The 24,462-nt window shown below is 42.1% G+C and overlaps 2 protein-coding genes and 1 long non-coding RNA gene across 3 annotated transcripts; 2 read left to right on the top strand and 1 right to left on the bottom strand.

The window, feature by feature from the left end:
- The first annotated feature begins 1,092 nt into the window (after positions 1–1,092).
- On the top strand, positions 1,093–4,485 carry LOC120058760 (probable G-protein coupled receptor 139). Its single transcript, XM_039007497.1, has 4 exons — positions 1,093–1,171; positions 2,926–3,074; positions 3,534–4,238; positions 4,468–4,485. The coding sequence occupies exons 1-4, from the start codon at positions 1,093–1,095 to the stop codon at positions 4,483–4,485; spliced, it is 951 nt and encodes a 316-aa protein (XP_038863425.1).
- An 839-nt stretch (positions 4,486–5,324) lies between these two features.
- Positions 5,325–14,241, top strand: LOC120059522. Its single transcript, XR_005478155.1, has 2 exons — positions 5,325–5,389; positions 11,919–14,241. It is a non-coding gene; the product is annotated as an uncharacterized LOC120059522 (long non-coding RNA).
- On the bottom strand, positions 11,806–24,192 carry eif2d (eukaryotic translation initiation factor 2D). Its single transcript, XM_039008644.1, has 15 exons — positions 23,948–24,192; positions 16,044–16,234; positions 15,866–15,949; positions 15,683–15,773; positions 15,423–15,530; positions 14,278–14,525; positions 13,833–13,950; positions 13,638–13,683; positions 13,334–13,440; positions 13,081–13,239; positions 12,883–12,972; positions 12,591–12,686; positions 12,377–12,497; positions 12,092–12,266; positions 11,806–11,975 (listed from the first exon to the last, which is right to left on the bottom strand). Exons 1-15 carry the CDS (start codon positions 24,001–24,003, stop codon positions 11,902–11,904), a joined length of 1,764 nt encoding a protein of 587 aa, XP_038864572.1. The 5' UTR covers positions 24,004–24,192; the 3' UTR covers positions 11,806–11,901.
- Positions 24,193–24,462: the final 270 nt, after the last annotated feature.

Below are 24,462 nucleotides of genomic sequence, written 5' to 3'. Positions count from 1 at the left end.
TTAAAATTCATATTTTATATTTTAATTTTTTTTCTGAACATTTAATTCAAATTGAAATTCGGAACCTATCATACGAATTGCCCCCCCACCAAAAATAATTATGACATAGTGGACCTGTAGTGGATCATCCATTTTTCCAACTGTCAACAACGATGACATGCGTAGCGCTTTATATCCGTGGCAAATATTTTTTTTGAAATCCCCCTTTATAATGATGATTGGTACCTGTTAATGGTAGTTTTCTGATAAGTGCGCTGTGATTTAGTTTTTCGGTTAGGGATTTCTTCTAAATGTCAACAATCCCAATTTAATTTAAACATTCACACCCCTATCCAGAACATGAATATCTTTATTCTGAGAACATGGCAACCATGGTCTGTGTATGTTTGGTGTGACATTGATGAAATATTCCCCTAACCTTTAGAAAACTGGACACGGATGTTCTTGCAATGTCCCATGAAACATGTTCTCAGAATATCCAATATTAATGTTCTAGACATGTTTCATGGGACATTGCAAGAACATCTGAGTCCAGAGAACATGCTAACCATGTTCTGGGTAAGTTTTGTTTGACATGTTCGAATGTTCTCCTAACTCTAACAACAATACCTGCTAAATAGGTTCTCAGGAGGTTTTTGCTGTTCCCTTATCTAACGAAAAACTGGACACTCTAACATCAGAGGAACATTACAGGTAATACAAAAATGTTCTCTCTCCCTAGACGGGTAATATTACAAAAACGTTCTCTCTCCCTAGAGTTGTTAACTTGGATGTCAGTATGAGACAAGAAAAGTAGATCGATGAGAGGAAGAAGGTTCTTTAGATGCACACAAGGTGAGTAGAATATCCAACCTCTGTAGTCCAACCAATAAGCTTGTCTGTGCCTCAGAGATCCTCACAGAGTAATGATTAACAATAGGTAAATAAAGACACGTGTGCACGTTTGCATGTCTGTGTGGGGTGTGCTTGTGAGGGGATAACTCTTAGTGATATGACAAAAGCACAGATATGTGCTAGTGATGTTGAGAGGAGAGGGACTCTCCTGGATGCTGTTTCTGCTAATAGTATACAATATATCTGGTGGGTAAAGACATGAACCCCCAAGAGGAACACTGGATGGTCACTCTGCAGGTTGTGTTCTACCCAGCCTTGGCTATAGTGGGCATCCCTTGTGAGTATACCTAAACCTATAGAACTAATTGCTGCAAGGTATGGATGTCTTATACAGATGGATGAGTACAATGACTAGGGGCGTTGTAGGAAAACTGGCACATTTGTTCAGCACACATCAGAATATGCATGTTATTTTTTCCCACAAATATATTTGACAAATCAAATGTATTCCGCATTTAATGGATAATGCATTTAATGGTTATAATGAATCTTTGAGTAAATTATTAAATAAATTATTAAAAAGAAACGTCCCTTTTTCAGGACCCTGTCTTTCAAAGATAATTCATAAAAATCCAAATAACTTCACAGATTTTCATTGTAAAGGGTTTAAACACTGTTTCCCATGCTCGTTCAATGAACCATAAACAATTAATTAACATGCACCTGTGGAACAGCTTACAGACGATAGGCAATTAAGGTCACAGTTATGAAAACTAAGGACACTAAAGAGGCCATTCTACAGACTCGAAAAACACCAAAAGAAAGATGCCCATGGTCCCTGCTCATCTGCGTGAACGTGCCTTAGGCATGCTGCAAGGAGGCATGAGGACTGCAGATGTGGCCAGGGCAATAAATTGCAATGTCAGCACTGTGAGACGCCTAAGACAGCGTTACAGGGAGACAGGATGGACAGCTGATCATCCTCGCAGTGGCAGACCACGTGTAACAACACCTGCACAGGATCGGTACATCCAAACTTCACACCTGTGGGACAGGTACAGGATGGCAACAACAACTGCCCGAGTTACACCAGGAACGCATAATCCCTCCATCAGTGCTCAGACTGTCCGCAATAGGCTGAGAGAGGCTGGACTGAGGGCTTGTAGGCCTGTTGTAAGGCAGGTCCTCACCAGACATCACCGGAAACAACTTCGCCTATGGGCACAAACCCACTGTCGCTGGATCAGACAGGACTGGCAAAAAGTGCTCTTCACTGACGAGGCGCGGTACTCTGGAGCGGGATCGATTTGGAGGTGGAGGGTCCTTCATGGTCTGTGGCGGTGTGTCACAGCATCATCGAACTGAGCTTGTTATCATTGCAGGCAATCTCAACGCTGTGCGTTACAGGGAAGACATCCTCCTCCCTCATGTGGTACCCGTCCTGCAGGCTCATCCTGACATGTCCCTCCAGGATGACAATACCACCAGCCATACTGCTCATTCTGTGTGTGATTTACCCGAAGACAGGCATGTCAGTGTTATGCCATGGCTAGCAAAGAGCCTGGATCTCAATCCCATTGAGCACGTCTGGGACCTGTTGGATTGGAGGGTGAGGGCTAGGGCCATTCCCCCCAGAAATGTCCGGGAACTTGCAGGTGCCTTGGTGGAAGAGTGGGGTAACATCTCACAGCAAGAACTGGCAAATCTGGTTCAGTCCATGAGGAGGAGATGCACTGCAGTACTTAATGCATCTGTTGGCCACACCAGATCCTGACTCTTACTTTTGATTTTGACCCCCCTTTGTTCAGGGACACACTATTCCATTTTTGTTAGTCACATGTCTGTGGAACTTGTTCAGTTTATGTCTCATTTGTTGAATCTTGTTATGTTCATACAAATATTTAATAAACGCAGTTGACAGTGAGAGGACGTTTCTTTTTTTGCTGAGTTTATATGGCTATAGTAACATTAAGCAAAGGCTGATACAAGCTTGATATAGGCTATGCATGTATGATTAAATGCTTAATTTCTTTCCAATGGTTTCCAATGGTTTTGTTTCCAAAACCCTAATGACACAAATCCCTCCACCAGCCAACATTGTTACCTTCCTCATCTTCTGGCGGAGAAACTGCCTGCTGTCCAAGTCCAGCACCTTCTACCTGATGGCCATCTCTGTAGCTGACACTCTGGTCCTCGTCTTCATCGTGGTGCTGGAGATCACGGTCAAATTTTGCCAAGAGGTACTTATTTAGTCAGAAATGTCACTGTTCTTTTCATTTCTAGTTCTGTCAGTAAAAGTTTACATTGGATTTCTATAAAAACGCTGTAATTACTACAGTAACAGCAAACAGCATTGTATTAACCCAGTAGCCTATTTCAGGGTTTCCCAAACTTTGTTCTGGGGCCCCCCTAGTGCATGCTTTAGTTTTTGCCAAAGTAGTACACAGCTGAAACAAATAATCAAAGCTTGATGATGAGTTGGTTATTAACTGAATCAGCTGTGTTCTTCTAGGGCAAAAAACAAAATGTACAACCACGGGGATCCCAGGACCGAGTTTGGGAAACCCTGGCCTACTTTACTAATTGTTTTGTCATTTCTTTGTAATGGATTTGAGTGTTTGTTGTTATTACACTGATGGCAATAGGAACTGTTCCCTCCATTGTATATGCACTTTAAATGAGGCTTGATTTGATTTGAGGAGCCGTTTTGGAGCCGTGAGCCCTGGTGCCGCCTGAGAGACATTTTCAGCTACGGGGCCTACAACACCTCAACCTGGCTGGTGGTGGTTTTCACAGCAGAGCGCTTCATTGCCATCCACACCTGGACCATCAAGACCAAACTCTGCACCCCGTGCAGTGCCTTAGCAGCCATCACCACCATCTTACTCCTCAGCCACCTCCTGGCAATACCCTACTACTGGTCCAATGTCTCAGTTTACGACCACAACCAGACCAGATGGGCCTGTATATACGAACCTGAGGCCCCGCATGGTTATGTGCATGCCCTGTTGGGGGCCCAGACCTTAGTGGCCTACGTCCTACCTTTCCTCATCATCCTCACCCTCAACGGGCTGACTCTGCGACAGATCTCCCTTAGCAACAAGGTCCACGTGGTGACGGATGCCGACCTAACCTCAGGGTCCTACAGGGTGACGCCCCTGCTGCGCTCCAGAAAGAGGAAGTCCGTAGTGCTCCTGGTGACTGTGTCCATGAGCTTTGTGCTGCTATCCGTCACCCGCGCAATCACCCAGATCATCATACGCACCACCTTCGTCTACGGCCAGGATCGCAACGACTACAACCTGCAGATCAATGTGGCGGCTGACATTGGTAGCATGCTGAGCCTCAGTAATGCAGCCATCAACACGTACCTTTATGCCTGCACTCAGGCCAAGTTCCGTCAGGTATTCATAACCTGTGTCAGACAGGTTTTGTCCCATTGCAAGACTAACAAAACCCTGCCCAGCAGTAGACCTGTTATTTACCATTTATAACACTTTAGCCTTGTCCAGGTCTGGACCAAGCTGAAGGTACTTGGGGTTAGTGAGACTGTTTAAACCCTAGTTTCTCAGGACAATGGAAAACGGATTAGTTCTCATAACACAAATTCATAAATGGTTACCGTTTCTCCAGAAATCTACAGTTAACTAGGAACTCCATAAAACTCAGTTTAATATTGTCACCCGGGTAGTATGTGTGGGGTGGCAGGTAGCCTAGTGGTTAGAGCGTTGGGTCAGTAACCAAAAGGTTGCTAGATCAAATCCCCGAGCTGACAAGGTAAAAATCTGTCGTTCTGCCCCTGAACAAGGCAGTTAACCCACTGTTCCTAGGCCGTCATTGTAAATAAGAATGTTCTTCTTCATTGACTTGCCTAGTTAAATAAAGGTCAAATTAAATGTGTACTTCACACCTTTTGTTGCTCTGTAAAAGTAGGATGACGTCAATGCTCACAGCAGAATTACACATCTGCAATGTTTGCCCCTGCAGTCAGAATTAATTTCCTTGAATAGGTTCCCAGTTACAATGCAAACAAAAGGAGAGATATACAAGAAAGGGAGAGCTCTGTTCCTGGCTGTAGCATTTTTAATTTCCTAAACAGGTGCCTGGGATTAAGAAATGCTATCTTGATTGTTTTGTCAACAAATATTTTGGAGTGGTAGCATTGTCTGCTGTTTGCTTAAGCCTGCTTGAAAGAGTTGTTTTTATATTTAATAACGGCAGCTGTGTTCACACTACCATATTGATCTGAGCCTTGCTGATGGAAAGCCACGACAGTGTCCGACTTTCGGCTATCGCAGATGCACCTCCCCTGACGACTTTGGTCAATAGTCGCCTTCAGTAGCCTTACAACTCGAACATACCCAATGAGTTCGACCTCCCCTGTTCAGACGTTGCATGCCTCAACCAATGGCTGCGTGCCACATCAACGACTGTGCTGTCGGGCAAAATCAATAGGTTAATCCTACCTTAAACACGCCATTTTGAAGTCAGCACAAACTACTTATAGGATGGTAGGTTCAGGTCGTGTTCCCCCAGAATGTCAGATCCTCACAAGGTAAAGTTCTTATTATTGAGAAGTGAATTTCTAAGTAGTAAGAGAGGATCTACAATATCAGAGGAAGGTATTTGTGTGTGCTAATTCCCAGGTTTGAGTAAAACGATGGAAAATATGCTTTTCTGTGTATTGGGCACAAAATGGTTGAATCAAGGGCATTTGTCAACGCATGGTGATGTGAAAAGTACATGGAAAATACATTGGCTTTGCAAAAAGTAATCAATGTTAACTGTTGTTTAGAGGGTGAAATTTCAACTACAGGATTGTCATAGCTAACCACGTTTCCATTCAGTTTTTATGCGAGTAAAGTCATATTGTTCAAGCTGTGATGGAAACAGATAATACTTTCTGAAAGCACTCATACCCCTCGACTTAATCCACATTTTGTTGTGTTACAGCCTGAATTCAAAATCTATTACCCTGAACAAAAATAAAACGCAACATGTAACAATTTCAAAGGTTTGCTGAGTTACAGTTCACAAGGAAATCAGTCATTGGAATAAATTAATTAGGCCCTAATCTATGGAGTTCACATGAATGGGAATACAGATATGCACTGTTGGTCACGATACCTTAACAATGTGGATCAGAAAATCAGTCCGTATCTGGTAAGACTACCATTTGCCCATGCAGGGCAACACATCTCCTTTGCATAGAGTTGATCAGGCTGTTGATTGTGGCCTGTAGTGTTGTCCTCTTCAATGGCTGTGCAAAGTTGCTGGATATTGGTGGGCCTTCAGCAATTTAGCATGTTTGCACACCACCCCGTAATTGTTTAATCTAGCATGGATGACAACCTGTAAAAAAACAACCTTGAAAACTTTTTCCAGGTTGTCTGGTCTAGTACTGCTCAGCTTTCACATTTTGCTGCATTAAAATTAAAATCTAGAAAGTGACTACATTTTTTCCCCTACAAACGTATACAATCTACTCCACATTTAAGTCAAATAAATTATAGAAAAATGATCTAATAAAAAATGGAATGTCTTGTTTTCACACCCCAGAGTTAATCCTTGGTGGAAGCAGTGTTGGCAGCTATTACAGCTGTGAATAATTTTGAATAAGATTCTCACAACTCTTTTGGAGCATACAGTGCATTTGGAAAGTATCCAGACCCCTTGACTTTTTCCACATTTTGTTACATTAGAGCCTTATTCTAATATGGATTTAATACATATTTTCCTGATCAATCTACACACAATACCCCATAATGACAAGGCAAAAACAGGTTTAGACATTTTTGCACATTTATATATTTTTTGTTACAGAAATACTTTATTTACATAAGTATTCAGACCCTTTGCTAGAGACTCAAAATTCAGTTCAGGTGCATCCTGTTTCCATTGATCATCCTTGAATTGTTTCTACAACTTCGAGTCCACCTGTGGTAAATTCAATTGATTGGACATGATTTGGAAAGGCACACACACCTGTCTATACAAGGTCCCACAGTTGACAGTGCATGTCAGAGCTAAAACCAAGCCATGAGGTTCAAGGAAATTGTCCATAGAGCTCCGAGACAGGATTGTGTTGAGACAGATCAGTGGAAAGGTACCAAACATTTCTGCAGCATTGAAGGTCCCGAAGAACACAGTGGCCTCCACCAGACTCATCCTAGAGCTTGCCGCCCGGCCAAACTGAGCACTCGGGGGAGAAGGGCCTTGGTCAGGGAGAAGACCAAGAACCCGATGGTCACTGAGAGAGCTCCAGAGTTCCTCTGTGGAGATGGGAGAACCTTCCAGAAGGACAACTATCGCTGCAGCACTCCACCAATCAGGCCGCTATGGTAGAGTGGCCAGACAGAAGCTACTCCTCAATAAAAGGCACGACAGCTCGCTTGGAATTTGCCAAAAGGCACCTAAAGGACTGAAAAACAAGATTCTCTGGTCTGATGAAACCAAAATCGAACTTCTTGGCCTGAATGCCAAGAGTCACGTCTGGAGGAAACCTGGCACCATCCCTACGGTGAAGCACGGTGGTGGCAGCATCATGGTGTGGGGATGTTTCTCAGTGGCAGGGACTGGGAGACTAGTCAGGATGGAAGGAAAGATGAGCGGAGCAAAGTACAGAGATCCTTGATGAAAAGTGCTCTGGAGCAGATTAAGACCTCAGACTGGGGCAAAGGTTCACCTTCCAACAGGACAACGACCCTAAGCACACAGTCAAGACAACACAGGAGTGGCTTCAGGACAAGTCTCTGGATGTTCTTGAGTGGCCCAGCTAGAGCCCGGACTTGAACGCGATCAAATAGCTGTGCAGCGACGGTACCCATCCAACCTGAAAGAGCTTGTGAGGATATGCAGAGAAGAATGGGAGAAACTCCCCAAATACAGGTGTGCCAAGCTTGTAGCCAAGAAGAGTAAAGGCTGTAATCGCTGCCAAAGGTGCTTCAACAAAGTACTGAGCAAAGGGTCTGAATTCTTATGTAAATGTGATATTTCAGTTGTATTTTTTATAAATTTGCTAAAATGTCTAAACCTGTTTTGCTCTGTTATTATGTGTAGATTGATAATTTAAAAAAAAAGAATTATCAATTTTAGAATAAGGCTGTAAAGTAATAAAATGTGGTAAAAGTCAAGGGGTCTGAAAACTTTCCGAGTGTACTATATATCAATTGTTTGTCAAAATTGCTCAAGCTCAGTATATTTTCTTGGGAATCATTGATGGAAGGCAGTTTTCAAACCTTCCCTGATTTTCAAGCAGATTTTCATGTCAGGACCATTCAGGAACCCTCAACACCTCTTGGAAAGTCATACTGGTCTGTCTTCAGCATTAAAATGTGTAATTGTCCTGCTGAAAAATACAACTTTATCACAGGGTTAGGTATTTGAGAAGACTACGACACCTTTCCTTTAACTTTTTACCTTTGCATCTATTATATTTATTTTGATCCTGACAGCGAGCTGGCCATTACTCTGACACTTAAAAAGGCACAACACAACTTGCTCTATAAATACTTTGAAAAAACAGTGAGTCTAGACAAGTTGAGCCACACGGCTATCTCTCTGACCACCACAGGGCTCATGGCACTAGCCTAGCTAGTTAGCATATTGCTAGCCGGAGAGAAGCGTGGGCTTCCCTTGTCTCTCAACAAACAAAATGTGTCTCTCGACCGTCGAGCTGTGAAGCTAGGGTGATCAGTCTAGTCAACACGATACGGTGAACGTAGGGCTGGGCGATATGGCCCAAATATCATATTACAGTATTTCTCACTTTTGACATTTCTGAATAATAAAACGTTCTAAGTATGCTTTTAGGGACGTGCATGACCCTAGGATGGCAACTTAATTCTAATTGGTTTTAATGTGGGCTTTATCCATCCTGATTCCTTTATACTGTTCAACCAAACTTCAACCAAAAATAAGTAGGACAATACTTCACTGTCAGTTGTCTTATTTGTAGAACATTGCATAGGAATCAAAATCCTCTTTTGTAGACCAACTATGGTACTCGACCAATGGTTTTCCATTTGCATAGTTATTTTTTACAATGTTTTATCATTTACACACGTTTTTTTGTGTTAGTATGCCTATAATTTTTTTCTGGCTGTGCATTTATCTTCAAATACAGTTCTTACTTTCACCACTAGAGGTAGTAAGACAACTGAGAACTATCTATTTGGCATGGTTGCCCTCCCGAAGTTGACTTGTGCTAGCAAGTACAACAGTTCTCAGCTTTTAGCAGTTTCTTGCTGGCTATAAAAACAGATTTAAATAATTATGGAAACAAATCAAACATGAAAATCCAAACCAGTCCATGAATGAATACAGGTATATATTATTTTTTTTCTTCAATAACACAAACTCCAAAGCAAATCAGGGGGAGGAAAATAGGTAAATAGGTATACTATATTTAGTACTCTAGTTTAAAGTCCTCTCATCCTCTCAGTTGTGTATTTATCTTCAAAATATTCTTATTCCGCCCAGCCCTAGCCTAAATGCGAGTTAGCAATTTTTCACTTGCGGGTGAAAAAGCTAGTTTGGGGTAGCTAGCCTTCCGGCGAGTTACCCGCGTTAGCTAAGCCTTACGGCAAGAGCTAATCGTTTTAGTGTCATTTCTAGCTAGCTAGGCGAGAGATCGGAGCTAGCAACACTACCGTTGCTGTGTAGTACTAGTACGGTTAGCTTGCCTTGCGGCGAATGCTAGTCCTTTGTTAGCTAGCCTTGCAGCTGGTTGGCTAAAGCCTTGCGGCGGCGATGACTAAACTAATACCAATAGCAAGCCGTGTGGTGCTAGCTAAACGGAGACTGACGAGTAGAAAATTAATTCTACTCTAAGCAAAACCTTTCAAGTTGAAGTCCTACATTTGGCAGTGTTAACCTCACAGTTCTCCTGAGAACGGTTCAGTAAGAAAAACAGAAATCCACTCGAGTTGAAAAGCGCTTTAGTGCACGCAGTCAACCTCCGCAAGGAAGACAGGCGAGAATGACCAGTTGGGCGGGCGAGGGGCTCACCTCACTCACCACTCGACCTGTCTGTCTCCATCAGATGCTGTGTGATTGCTTACTTCGAGCTGGTGAGTTTTTGTCAGGATCAAAATAAATAACAGAGCAAAGCCCAGGTAAAAACTTAGAGGAAAACCACACTCAGTCTTCTGAAAACTTAATCCCGGGAGAGATTTTCTGCAGGACAATTACACACATTTTTATGCCAAAGACACTCCAGAATGCATTTCCAAGAGGTGTTGAGTGTTCCTGAACGGTCCAGTCTCAGTCCTGACTTTAAGCTGCTTAAACAAATCTGAGACAACGTTTGAATATTGCTGTCCAATGATTACCAACCAAATTGACTGAACTACAGCAATTGACAAAAACAACAGAAATAAAGGTAGCTGCCAAAATAAAAGGCAACACTTCAAGTAAATGAGGGATAAAAAGTATATTGAAAACAGGTGCTTCAACACAGGTGTGGTTCCTGAGTTAAGTAATCAATTAAAATCTCATCATGCTTAGGGCCTGAGAAAGCATTTTGTGGAAGTATGGCGTCACATCCCTACAATAGAGATCCAGAGGCGCATTGAAGCGGTTCTGGCAGTTCATGGTGGGCCAACACCCTATTAACATACTTTATTATGTTGGTATTTTCTTTATTTTGGCAATTATCTGTATGTTGCCCTAAGAGTTGTGCAAGGTTTGTGGAATCTTATTCAAAATGATTGACAGCTGTTCCATTTAAATATTTTTGGGGAACATTTTCACATTTTCTTTCACTTTGAGAATGTAACGCAGATCGGTAGGAAAAATATAAAATGTAATCCGTTTTAGATTTAATTTTAAAGGCCGCAAAATGTGAACTGTGCAAGGGGTGTAGAACTTCACTACGCACTGTAAATATGAAATATACTGTATAGAATTGGGCCAAAGGCATTTAAAACGTGTTAGTTACTATTGTATTAAATGCGCTTATATTGTGACTCAAATTTTAATACAATTCTTCAATATGAAAATATTTTTCTTTTTCAAATGGGCTATACATGTTTTGCTTTAAACTACCACATTTGGACGGACATTACCAATACATTTTAATGACAAATGTTTTTTTTTTTTTTAAGGAAATCAAAGCCATCTATTTAATCTGATCATGTATAATAATAAGATATCTATTTAATCTGATAACTTTTCACCTCTGTGTAAAGCCTCTGATGGAAATTCACCAGTGACTCAATTACAGAACTATGTGATGGCAGGTTTTGGTGCAATGCTCCATCTCTTGACCACAGTATTTTACCATGATTAAAATCTTCCAAAAGTGTAAATATGACATTTACTGCTTAGCTACTGATTTTGCAGACATCTGCTTTGACTACATTTTCTACTGAATGACTCGGTGTGGGATGCTACATGTAAGTGTCCACACACACAATTCAATAGTGACAGACAGAATGCAATAACTTCTCTGACAAAGTGTAGGTTGTTAGAAGTACTGGTTCTGTAACTGTTATTACATCAGATACATGTAGGGCAAAATCTCTGCTTCATATCAGCATAATTTCTTTTTTTTTTATGAATAAAGATCCTAAAATAATATCAACCCATTCCTTACCAATTTGTTATATGTACAATAATAAGGCCTATTCAATGAAACAGTTGTCCTCATTTTAAGGCTACAGAGAGCACAATGTTAGCCTGGATGCAAGTCAGAGACTTGCTTCACTTTCTCAGCCTGGTAATTCTGTCAAAGAAATTCGGGGCATTGTATCGTTAATGAGCGCCGTTTCTACGGAACACAGGGCGGTCATATTTTAATTACTTGGTCATTTTGTCATAAGCAACCATGGTCACAGAAGGCCCAATGTCAGGTATTGTTAACCCCACCCATAGACCCAGAGGGTGATGCTTGGCCAGGTCATATTCTAACTGTGTAGTGTATTCTTACTGAACAGACATCACGTAACATTAACACCCAATTTAGCCAAATCCTGGAGTAGACTTTATTTCATGAATGATAAACAATTTGTTGTTGGGCTTTTTTGCACATCTATACATACTTGTCGATGAAATATTGAAGTTCTATTATTTCTTCCTCCCAGGCTTCGGAACTTTGTTGTCTAGTCCCTGGATGTACTTGCCGGGAATTTGATACTTATCTGCAAAATAAAGTGTGAAAAAGCTTTAGAAATTATGCACATAAACACCTGTAAAATCAAGAGCCGGAATCAAGACATTACAAGACTGAGGTTTCCAAAAGGACATATTTGCGAACCTAGTAGAAGTTTGCAGACTTGCTGGACCTGGTTTCCCTGTATTTGGACCAGGACTCGGTCCTTGGAGCCGGGGACCGGGTTCAGGGCTGAGCTGGCTTGGACTCTGTGCTGCAGGGCGACTGACACAGCCATGGGGTCCAGACCATACACCTCCAGGTTCTTTATCATTGTCACCTAAAGAGAAGGGAGAAAGGGACGGACGGAAGGATATTTGATTAAAATCACAAAGATTGAGGAGTGTTGCTTTAAAACATGAGTTCGTAAACATGTTGTCATGGGTGTACCTTCTTGTTGGAGCCCCTGGAGGCCACAGAGATGTCTATGGGCTCAATGTGGCCCTTCTTTACTATGGGTGGCTGGCCAGGGAACACCAGCTGGTGGCAGTGCTGCATTTTGTATAGCGTCCTGTGGACACAAGATGGTGGTGTTGAGTCATAATCCAAGGCCAGTGATGCAGCATGACTTCAGGCCAATGTTTCACTACCCACAGCCGTTTACCTGCTGAAGAGGTCATCCCACTTGAGTGCCTCCACCTCCTGGTACTCTGACTTCTCCAGTAGGCAGTCACATAGGATCGGGTTAATGATGACATAACTGGTGGAGAGTTCACACAGACTGTGTTAATATAGGATTGTGGATAGCTATCACCTTGAACAAGATACTCTCTTGGGGCATATTTGCGCTGGCAGTGCATCTCCCAAACAACTGGATATTGAACGTCTCAGATCATAAAATCATGTCTCAAATAACGAATGAAAGTAAACGCTTTGAATCCACGCAATCATCTCACTTTTTATTATTTTCATCCACCAGCTCATTCCTCTTCACATAATCTGTGATGATTGCTCTCACTTCCGATGGTTGGAGTACTGTTCCTTTCCTTTGAGAGAGAGCACATACATGTCAGTATAACACAAAAAAAAAATTAATTTTTTTTTTTTAAAGACTACAAACACACTAACCCTTGCAGGCATGTACCCAGACTCACCTCTTCTTGGCATCTTGAAACAGAGGCTCCAGACGAGAGGACACACTGTAGAGGGTAGTGATCTCAGGGGGATGGTAGGGCTTCTCCCCCTCTGCTCCTCCCACCTCCACTGAGGCCTCCTCTATCCCAGGATCCTTTGGGGTGCGGAAGGAGCGCAGTCTAGATGCAGCAGAAAAGACTGTAGTAAAACACTTCACTATTGCTAATCTCAAGCCCCTTCATAAATGTCGTAGGTGGAAGAGGCTATACTCACTCTGGGTTCTTCCAGTCAACCTCTACAATGCTCTCCACCCCTTTACTCAGCTCCTTCACCCTCACCAGGCTGTGCTGCTGCTGCATGCACTGAAGGAACTTGGATAACTGGGGACAAAACATTTAGGATTTAAAAGGATAATTCAGTGATCATTGATGGATAGTCAAATTAAAAATGTCTGGGTTTTGCCATCCTGTCTCCAAAATTCAAGATTCAAGTTTATTAGAAACATCATAGCATTATGAAATGAGATGTATTTTATAAGTTTAGTCAAGGTCCACTCTTATTCTAAGACAGGGGTTACCTTTTTATAGCTTGATTTCTTGATGTCAAGTTGCTTTCCACTTGGACTGTAAAAACAACAATTCATATGAGTGTTCAATTCAAAGCTACTTCTTTTAAGCAGAATCCTAACTTGAGATAGGCCAGATGCACAGAACTCTTTTGCACTTATGCACTGATGTTAGTGGGAAACTCAATGTCCCCGAGTAGTGTTTACCAGCAGGAGAACATGTGGATGCGCAGGAAGCTACTGGTCAGCAGGGGGAGCTCTGACTTCTTCACTTTGCTCTTGAGCGCCTGGAGGAAACACTGCAGTAGCAGGGCATCCATCTGCTCTGTAAGGAGAGGACTATGTTTGAGATGCAAGTTTGTGATATATACTGTAATTGTCTCTTTTTGTTTGTCAATTCATGACTCATGCAATAAGATAACTGCTTTCAAAGAAAGACACTTAAAATCAAATATGTTTGCCATCAATCTCTGTTTTAAGGATTTTGATTTATGAAGGACAATGTAATTGTGATGGAATTACATATTGACAGAATACTAGAGCAAAGAAAACCAGAACTCTTCTCAATTCCCTTAGACCCAAACACATGGACACATTAAATAAATGCCAAACTCTCCTCTCCCTGGATCTCCAGTTGAGCAGTAATAGCTACCTTGTGGGCTTCTCGGGTCTTCTCCTTCCTCTTTCCCATGCTCCCCCTCCTCCCTGTCAGCCAGGCTGAGCTCCTGGATACCAGGACAGGGGGCATCTGTGGCCTTGTCACCATCAGAGTTGGGACACGGTTCCTCTTCACCCCCCTCTGTTGCCTCATCATCCTCCTCTTCTTCTCCATACATTGCCTCGACACCCTCAGTGTCCACATCAGGAATGGAGGGAGGACCAGACTTGTCTCCAAATGCCCTAAAAAAGAAAGAAAGTGTAACACTAACCAGGTTTCCATCCACAGTTTTTATGCGAGTAAAGTCATACCGTATAAAAATTAAAAATCACGGCAGCTGTGATGGAAACAGGAAGTTTCGTTACAATTTTGTAAATGTCGACAGATAATCTGTTCGTTCGACATGGTGGGATCTTTTTGTGTCTAAAATTAATTATGCAATAAATGGTGGTGGAAACGACTTTATGCACAAATATTGATATCATATCGAAGTAGACTTTGGAGTCACGCGATTATATGGTGGTGGTCCTCCGACTGACTCGGGAAACCATGCAGTTTACTAGGCCACAGACTTCACAGGGTGGTGAAAGTGCACTGTGATCTTGATGACCCTTTCCCAATAAATATCAATGGTCGTATTCTGGTGACCTGCTGAATGATGCTGGACTACCATTTCACAAATAAAAACATTCTTCTCGCCCTTATCCATAATAATATCATCATGTAGACCAGCCTACCCGCACTGTATCTGCTAGAGCACACATGCCAAGGCCAGAAGAGGCTATTCAATGCAACAGTTTGTGACAAAACTATCGGTAGAGTTGAAAATGCGATGGAACTTTAAGTTTTTATTTGTTACATGAAAACTTAAGCAAGAAAGACAGTTTTGTTTGCACTATGTCATCACGTATATATATTTTTTAAATTTTGTTTGCACTACGTCATCACCCAACACGTTCGTTGGGTGGAAACGCACCAAATACGCATATTTTCTTTATGTGGATTTTAGAATATTCACATGAAAATCTGTCCCCAACTGGATGAAAAACTAGCTATTGACAAACAAATCTGTCAGGGTTATAGCAATTGACCGTCTGACCATGCTTCAGTGTGTGTGTTGAGGTTGACCAGGCACTCACCACAGGCTGTCCATGTAGGTGTGGAGGACTGACACCCCTCTGCCCTTCATGCCCAAGCTCCTCATCTCAGCACTGGACATGGTGGCAGTGCCCACTGCCATGGGAGCCCTGGAAACAAACAAACAACCAGGACGTTGTGAGAAAGAATATGAAGCCTGTCATTGTCAATGTGTTCATTATAGACAGCGGTAACAGCCAATTAGTGACCACAAACGGCTTTAGTCGATCAACTTTCTTCTGGATGTATGGCTTAGCCCTACCTGTTGCTAACAACTTTAACAGCACAGCAGTCCCCCTTCTTCACCTCTGGGAGACCACTTAGAGGCACCACCACTCCAGGCAGCATGAGATCTGTGGAGGAGCAGGGAGGATAGAGTTTCAGAATACATGTTAATGACTGATACATTGATTAATATTAGTCCAGGTTTTACATAAGACCTCACCTGCCCCTCCAGCCAGCTTCTGTAGCACTGGAGGCCATGTTGTGAATGTTGGCAAGACATGGGGATAATGCCAAAGCGTATACACTGAAAAACAACAAGACACACTGTACAGTCAAGAATTCACTTTTTTTCCCGGAATTATATGGTCAGTGCCTCTGCCACTTGACTGTAACCCTACCTGTGGGATAGAGGCATTTCTCCAGCTCAAAGAACACTGGGTTCTTATGAAGCACGTAGAGGGTCACTGCATCTCCCTTGTGGGCATAAATCTTCACCACATTCAGCTCCTCCTTGTTTGGGACCAACTCGGATAGTTCCTCCACAGACAGAGAGGGAAAGGCTGTGGATAAGTCAGCTTTCAGCTTCCTCCTAAAGGTGAGAGGTGATATGAAATATTATCTGAAATAGTTTTCAGGAAATGTTATGCTTTCATTTCCACAAGCCTATAATAACTGAATTACAACCACCACCTGCATCTTAGTTGTGGAGTAGGAAATGGAACAGGTCATATATCCAAAACCTAGATGTATGCAATAATCTTCAGTAGCCCAAAGGCTGGCAGATGGTGATATTTTGTCGCTTTGTCGCAATCTGCCGGCCTTCGGGCTACCGGCACAGTAAGTTGGAATTTGATTTAACTTCAGGCTTCCCACCGATAGTTTTTGTGCAACCCAATACAATAGCGAGCAACGCTGCAGTGTAAATGATGATAGAAGCAGAGAATGAACGTATTCACGCATGCACACACCATCTGCTTGTGCAGGAGTGTCATCAGAGTGCGCTTCTGAACACTGTATGCTGGAAAAACTCGGTTTGTTATTTTTAACTAAAACATAACCAATCTTTGTTAATCATAAATACCGAACGTGTTTGCATGGATTCCGCATCGCGGTTAACTTTTACCAGCTAGGACCACTCTCTCTCGTCCCGGAATCTCGCTCCACGGTGGATGGAAAGTGTTTTTTTCTCTCTGGAAAAGTTCGGCAAAAAGCTGGCTTTAGGCTAAAAACAAACTGCTAACTGCTAGCCTCCGGGCCCAAACCCACCTGTCTCTCATGGCTTCGCTCACCCCTGGATGTACCACCTGCCAGTACCTGAGCCAGAGAGTCGCTGAGCTGGAGGGGAGAGTATCTGTCTTGCGCCAGATCAAGGAGGACGAAGAACTCCTGGACTCCATGGTTATACAAACCACCTCCAAAATCGACGACGTCACCTGCCCCTGGCTCGGCACCTCCACTTCTGGGGAGCCTGTAACTGAGAAACTCCATTCGGTTCCCTTAAACGAGCCATGGCCCAGACTAGGAGCTAAACCGAAGGGCCTGGTCTGTTCCACCCCTTCTACTCCGCCTCAGGATGCCTGGATTGCTGTCCGGGGAGGAAAGCACTCCAGGAAACGGAATCCATCAAATGTTTCGGAGGTGCTACAATTGGGGAGGAGATTCAAGGTCCTGGAAGACCTGGAAGTGCATTCCAATCATACTGTACAGGGTCCCTCCGCTTCATCTCTACTGCTGCCATCTCACTCTCAGGTGGAAGTGCCCAAGCACACTCATCTGCGCTCCTTGCCTGCCACTAGGTCGTCAGTCTCAGCTGCTAGCCCCCCTCAACCTGCTAGGAGGCAGATCACCCGGGAGAGGCCCCGTCATTTACCCAATAAACCCATCTGTAGTCCTTCCGTTCTCGTGGTGGGTTCATCCATGGTCCGAAACGTTTCAATCCGGAAAGCTGAGACCTTCTGCTACCCTGGCGCTAGGATCTCTGACCTAGATTCCATGCTACCGCTACTTATTAGCAAGCACTCCGCCGCTTCAACTGTCATTGTCCATGTTGGGTCAAATGACATTAAACTCCAGCAGTCAGAGAAATTGAGAGACGATTTTAAAACATTGATAAATACGCTGCTGGAATCTGGGAAGCAGTGTGTTGTTTCCGGTCCATTTCCATCCCCACGCTATACGGATATGGTTTTTAGTCGTATACGCCAATTACGCCTGGCTTAAGCGATACTGCTGCACGATGGGAATTCCTTTTGTGGATAACTTTGCAGCTTTTACAGACCGACCAGGTCTATTTCTTCGGGACAATTTACATCTTAACAGGTATGGCTCCAGCATCCTCTCCACCAACATGTCTCTTACTCTTGCCTCATGTAGAGCCTTTGATACCTGACGTTGTGTATTCTCGGGGGTTGACTTTTGGGATTGTACGCTCCCCTATCAGACTATGTTCAATGCTCCTCTCCCAGTTTCATTAATTAGTTCCTCAATTGCAAATATGGAACAAACTACAGTTAACAACCTTTCTGCAATTCCTAGATTATTGTCCAATCACCGTATTGCGAATACTACTCACATGCAGAGAGGTATTGTTAGTAGTAATCTTGTCCCCATAAAATTGAGCTCTGTCAATAGCTCGAAAATGGTTTATTGCTCATCCAGTGCAGCTTCAGGTGCTACCTTGGATACTCCATCTGATATGAATTCCCGTAGCAATGGTATTGGAATAATTCATTTGAATGCTAGAAGCCTGATCCAAAAGTTGGACTTTATTGAAATTTTGGTCTCACAATCAAATGTTGACGTTCTGATTGTATCTGAATCGTGGCTGTGTGATTCTGTGCCAGATTCATATGTTCAGTTGATTGGATACAATATTTATAGAACTGATAGAGTTGGTAGAGGTGGTGGTATTGCGATTTATGTTAAATGCTGCTTAAATGTTTCTGTGTCCATATCAACCTCTGTCTCAAAGCAATATGAATGTCTAGTTTTAAACGTGGTACTTGGTAATAATGCTCATTTAACTCTAGCAGGGGTATATCGCCCCCCCTCAGCTCCTCCTTGTACTCTATGCAAATTATCTGATATACTGTCTAATTATGCAAACTCTGAATTACTGATTTTGGGAGATTTTAACCTGGATTGGCTCTCACCAGTATCCGATAAATTAAAAGGCATTTGTACTGAGCTAAATCTAACTCAGCTGATAACTAAACCAACCCGTCCCAACTTTAAGAACCCAGTAAAATCCACTCTACTAGACATTATTCTAACAAATACCCCCCATAAATACACAGCCAGTGGGGTTTTTGCAAATGATATCAGTGACCACTGCCCTATTGCTTGTATTAGAGATACCAGGCTGAAACACTCTGATCCCTGTATAATCTCTAAGAGAAATTATAAACATTTCTCACAGCAAGCTTTTATCCTTGACTTATATCACTCTGAGCTTTTATCCACTTGCTGCTTTCTGGACCCGGTTTTAGCCCTTGCTTTTTTCTCTTCTATTGTTACCTCTATGTCTGATAAACATGCCCCGCTTAAGAATCACAGAGTAAGAAACCGAACCAGTTCTTGGTTCTCTCCTGAATTGTCAGGTCTTTTCCTGCAAAAGAATCGGGCCTGGGCCTTGGCGAGGAAAACAGGTACTCCAGCTGATTGGCTGTTTTTTAGGCAATTGAGAAATAAATGTACTGCAGCTGTCAAAAAGGCAAAATCAAATTACTTCCTTAATGCTATGACAGATTCTGCAGGAGATCCTGCAAAATTCTGGAAAACCGTTAATTCACTGAAACGGGGGAATTCTGCTGTTTCTCTTCCTAAGCAAATTACCTCAGACTTCTGTATTCTAACTGAAAAAAATGATATTTGTGATGCTTTTAATAAGCATTTCATCTCTGCTGGTTTTTTATTTGAAAGGAAAAGTGGACTTTGTGGTACTGGCCAGTTAGTTGATTTTTCGTCTTGCTTTTCAACCGTTACTCTGAAAAATGGTAACCCTGTTTTTAGTTTCCAGAAAATAACTGAAGCAGAGGTTCTAATTGCCCTGTGTGCCATTGATACTAAGAAATCCTTAGGCGCTGACAATTTAGACCCGTACTTACTTAAGTGTGCTGCACCTATTTTTGCTGGTTCAGTAACACACATTTTTAATCTAACATTAAGCACAGGAAATATCCCTAAGGTGTGGAAAGCAGCTTTTGTTCTGCCATTACATAAGGGAGGTGACGGTAGTGATTTGGATAACTATCGACCCATCTCTAGGCTCCCTTGTCTGGTAAAGATTCTAGAATCTATAGTCAACAAACAGTTACAATCTTTTCTTTCTGCTAACAGTATTCTTAGTACCAATCAATCTGGTTTTAGATCTAAACACAGTACCACATCGGCCACTATGCTTGTTGTAAATGATATTGCAAATGCCTTAGACGATAGAAAGCACTGTGCTGCGTTGTTTGTAGATTTGTCAAAAGCTTTTGACACTGTAGACCATGCTATCCTTTTGAGTAAGCTGTCATCAATAGGACTGGGCACTGATGCCTGCCGATGGTTTTATGACTATCTTAAAGATAGAACTCAAGCCGTCATGGTCGATGGGGTCAAGTCTGACCCCTTACAGTTACTTAAAGGGGTCCCTCAGGGTTCAATAATTGGCCCACTATTGTTCTCACTTTATATAAACAACATTGGTGATGATGTCAGATATTGTAAATTCCATTTATATGCAGATGACACAGTGATGTACTCTATTGCTCCAACAGCGGACCAAGCTTTAATGCAGTTGGAGTCTGATTTTAGGATACTACAGGGGTCTCTTTTACAGCTTAAACTTGTTTTAAACACTAAGAAAACAAATGTCATGTTTTTTTCTAGGTCTAAACTCTCAGTTAGAAACACGTTTGTAATCACTAGCTTGGATGGTACTCAAATCAATAAGGTCTCTGCATATAAATACTTAGGGGTATGGTTAGATGATAGGCTTTCTTTTAAAAAACATGTTACTGAATTGGGAAAAAAGCTCAAATTCAAGATAGGATTCCTTTACAGAAACAGGGCTTGTTTGTCCTCTGTAAATAGGAAAAAAATTGTGCAGGCTACTTTTTTGTCCGTTTTAGATTATGGTGATATTATCTATATGCATGCATCGGCAAACACATTAAAACCACTGGATGCTATTTACCATTGTGCACTCAGGTTTATCACGGGTGATAGTTACAGAACTCATCACTGTATCCTATATCAACATGTGGGTTGGGTCTCTCTATCTGTGAGGCGAGAGCAACATGCTCTCTTGTTTATTTATAAAGCACTTCTTTTAAAACTACCTCCATATATATCATCATTAATTTCCACAAGATGTACTAATTTTAAAACCAGATCACAGATGTGGATTACATTAGAGACTCCTGCGGTCTCCACAGAGTTGGGTAGGACTGCCTTCAGTTCCTTTGCACCTTATTTATGGAACAAACTGCAGATCCAACTTAAGTTAGACACTCTGGTGTCCCTTGCCCATTTTAAAATGTTTATGGAGGATCAATATGATGTTGTCTGTGATTGTTTCTGTTGAATTGTGTATGTTTTGAAATGTTCTTGTCTGTATGTCTAAAACTGTACATGTCAACATGTTTACACAGGGCACAGCCGTAAAAGAGATCCAGGTCTCAGTCTGTTTTCCCTGTTAAAATAAAGATAAAAAAAAAATAAAAAAAAATACTCCAGCGTTGCTAATAATAGCAGATGGGTACCCATCTACACTAATCGTAGACGCTAACTATCATTAGCGTCTATTGATGAAGGGGGCTCAATACGCATTTCATGGGGGACTTTTGTTAAGAGCCCCGACGCTTTCTCTAAATGTGAACAGGCATCCCTTCCAGTACTGTTTTGGAAACATTAAAGATTGTGTTCCTTATATCAGTGAGAATTTTTTTTATACAAAATGTTTAATTACTACACACCTTCATAGGGTTACCACACGACCATATTTCCACGTTACAGCACTTGTTCACAGAAAAGAGATGGAAGACAGGCATACCAGCGCTAATTAGATTTCTGCATCTCCAAACACCTGTGTGTAAACGGAAGACTGACGCCACAAACGTGTGGTCACTGAAAAACACTGTCGGCTGCAATTGTGTTAAAAACAGTTAAAAAGTGTCCAGTAAGTGTATATTTTGATGTGATATAAAAGTAGAGGTCTTTAGGTTTCAAGAACCGTACGTACTGCAATTGAGAATCAATTTGTCCTTTGACTATACATTGCATCCGTGAAGTATTCAGACCCCTTGTCTTTTTCCACATTTAATTACATTACAGCCTTATTCTAAAATGGATGAAATAAGTGTCCTCAATCTACACACAATACCCCATAATGACATTTCATAGACATTTCTGCAAATGCATTGAAAATAAACTGAAAATATCACATTTACATAAGTATTCAGACCTTTTACAAAGTACTTTGTTGAAGCAACGTTGGCAGCGATTACAGCCACGAGTCTTCTTGGGTATGACGCTACAAGCTTGGCATACCTGTATTTGGGGAGTCTCTCTCATGCTTCTCTGCAGATCCTCTGAAGATCTGTCAAGTTGGATGGGGAGCATCGATGCAGAGATATTCGATCGGGTTCAAGTCCGGGCTCTGGCTGGGCCACTCAAGGATATTCGGAAACTTGTCCGAAGCCACTCCTGCGTTGTCTTGGCTGTGTGCTTAGGGTTGTTGTCCTGTTGTAAGGTGAAACTTCCCCCCAGTCTGAGGTTCCGAGCACTCTGGATCACGTTTTCATCAAGGCTCTCTGTACTTTGCTCTATTTATCTTTCCCTTGACCCCGACTAGTCTCCCAGTCCCATGCCCACTGCATGATGCTGCCACCACCATGCTTCACTGTAGGGATGATGCGTGGTTTCCTCCAGGCGTGACGTTAGGCATTCAGGCCAAAGAGTTCAATCATAGTTGTCGGACCAGAGAATCTTGTTTCTTATGGTCTGAGAGTCCTTTAGGTACCTTTTGGCAAACTCCAAGTGGGATGTCGTGTGCCTTTTACTGAGGAGTGGCTTCCATCTGGCCACTCTACCATAAAGGCCTGATTGGTGGAGTGCTGCAGAGATGGTTGTCCTTCGGGAAAGTTCTTCCATCTCCACAGAGGAACTCTGGAGCTCTGTCAGGGTGACCATCGGGTTCGTGGTCACCTCCCTGACCCAAGACCCTTCTCCCCCGATTGTTCAGTTTAGCCCGGCGGCCAGCTCTAGGAAGAGTCTTGGTGGTTCCAAACTTCTTCAATTTAAGAATGATGGAGGTCACTGTGTTCTTGGGGAACTTCAATGTAGCAGAAATGTTTTGGTACCCTTCCCCAGATCTGTGCCTCGACACAATCCTGTCTCGGAGCTCTACAGACAATTCCTTTGACCTCATGTCGTGGTTTTTGCTCTGACATGCACTGTCAACTGTGGGACCTTATATATAGACAGGTGTGCCTTTCCAAGTCATGGCTAAGCAATGGAATTTGCCACAGGTGGACTCCAAGTTGTAGAAACATCTCAAGGATGATCAATGTTAACAGGATGCACCTGAGCTCAATTTCAAGTCTCATCGCAAAGGGTCTGAATACTTACGTAAATAAGGTATGTTTATTTTTAATACATTTGCTGAAATGTCTCAACTGGTTTTCTCTGTCATTGTGGGGGTATTGTGTGTAGATTGAGGAAAATATGTAATTTAATCAATTTTGAAATAAGGCTGTAATGTAACATGTGGAAAAAGTCAAGGGGTCTGAATCAATCTCTGAATGCACTGTAAATACCAGTGAATTCTCGCCTCTGAGAATAGTATTGACGTATACACTGAATGGGTGACTGTTCATCGGGAAGTGAATAGAGGATGTTGTTCCTATTGACAACTGGAACGTATTAAAACCAAAACCAGTAGACAGTTTTGGTGTGTGTGTGTGCAGTTAATAAATACAAGTAATACGGTTACTATTTATTCCCATGTATGTGTAGATGGTACATTTTAAGTCTTCAATATCACGAACTGTTTCTGCATATTGGATATTGATTTGGACACGTTAACTGTGCTATTGGGCTATTTATCTGAATGTTGTCTCAACTGGAAGCAGCAAAACAATTTTCAACTTCAGTTTTAGGAATCTGTCAACATTAATTTCCAATGGTATTGTACTTAACTAGGTAGAAACCGCTGACCGAGTACAAAAACCTGCTGTGATATACAGAAATAAACCTAAAAAGGTTTTACCCTGCCAGTCTATAACTGGCAAATGGAACAAGGGACTCTCCTCACCTGTCGGATCCTTTGATCACTGTGTTGGACTTGACACGGAACGATTTCGAAAACATCGTATACGTTACCGTCGTTAGTTCAAGCTCTTACTCCTGAGATGTATTCAAATATTTAGTAAGTTCAAACCCACATTTCGCAAGTTCATTCGTAAAAAAATAAAAATACAGCACTAGAAATGGAAAACAGCGTGTCCATTTTGGTGCATCATAAAATACGTCCGACAAGACTCTGCCATTGCTGCTAGTTTGTTCCTAGGATGGGGTTTAACAGCGGTTGGCATCAATGCATTACCGCCACCAGCTGGACGGAGTTTTTAATAAGAAACTAAAAAAAACGACATACAAAATTAAACACTAAAATTAACTAAATCCATTCCACTTCAATCAGTCCACTTAACAAATTGTCACGAGGGGGTGTGGTATATGGCCAATATTCAACGGTTAACGTTTTTTCTTATGTACGACGCAACGCAGAGTGCCTGGATACAGCCCTTAGCCGTGGTATTTTGGCCATAT

This window comes from Salvelinus namaycush, chromosome 14, assembly GCF_016432855.1.
Source record: "Salvelinus namaycush isolate Seneca chromosome 14, SaNama_1.0, whole genome shotgun sequence".
NCBI lineage: Eukaryota > Metazoa > Chordata > Actinopteri > Salmoniformes > Salmonidae > Salvelinus > Salvelinus namaycush.
This window is presented reverse-complemented; position numbering and strand designations above follow the sequence as displayed.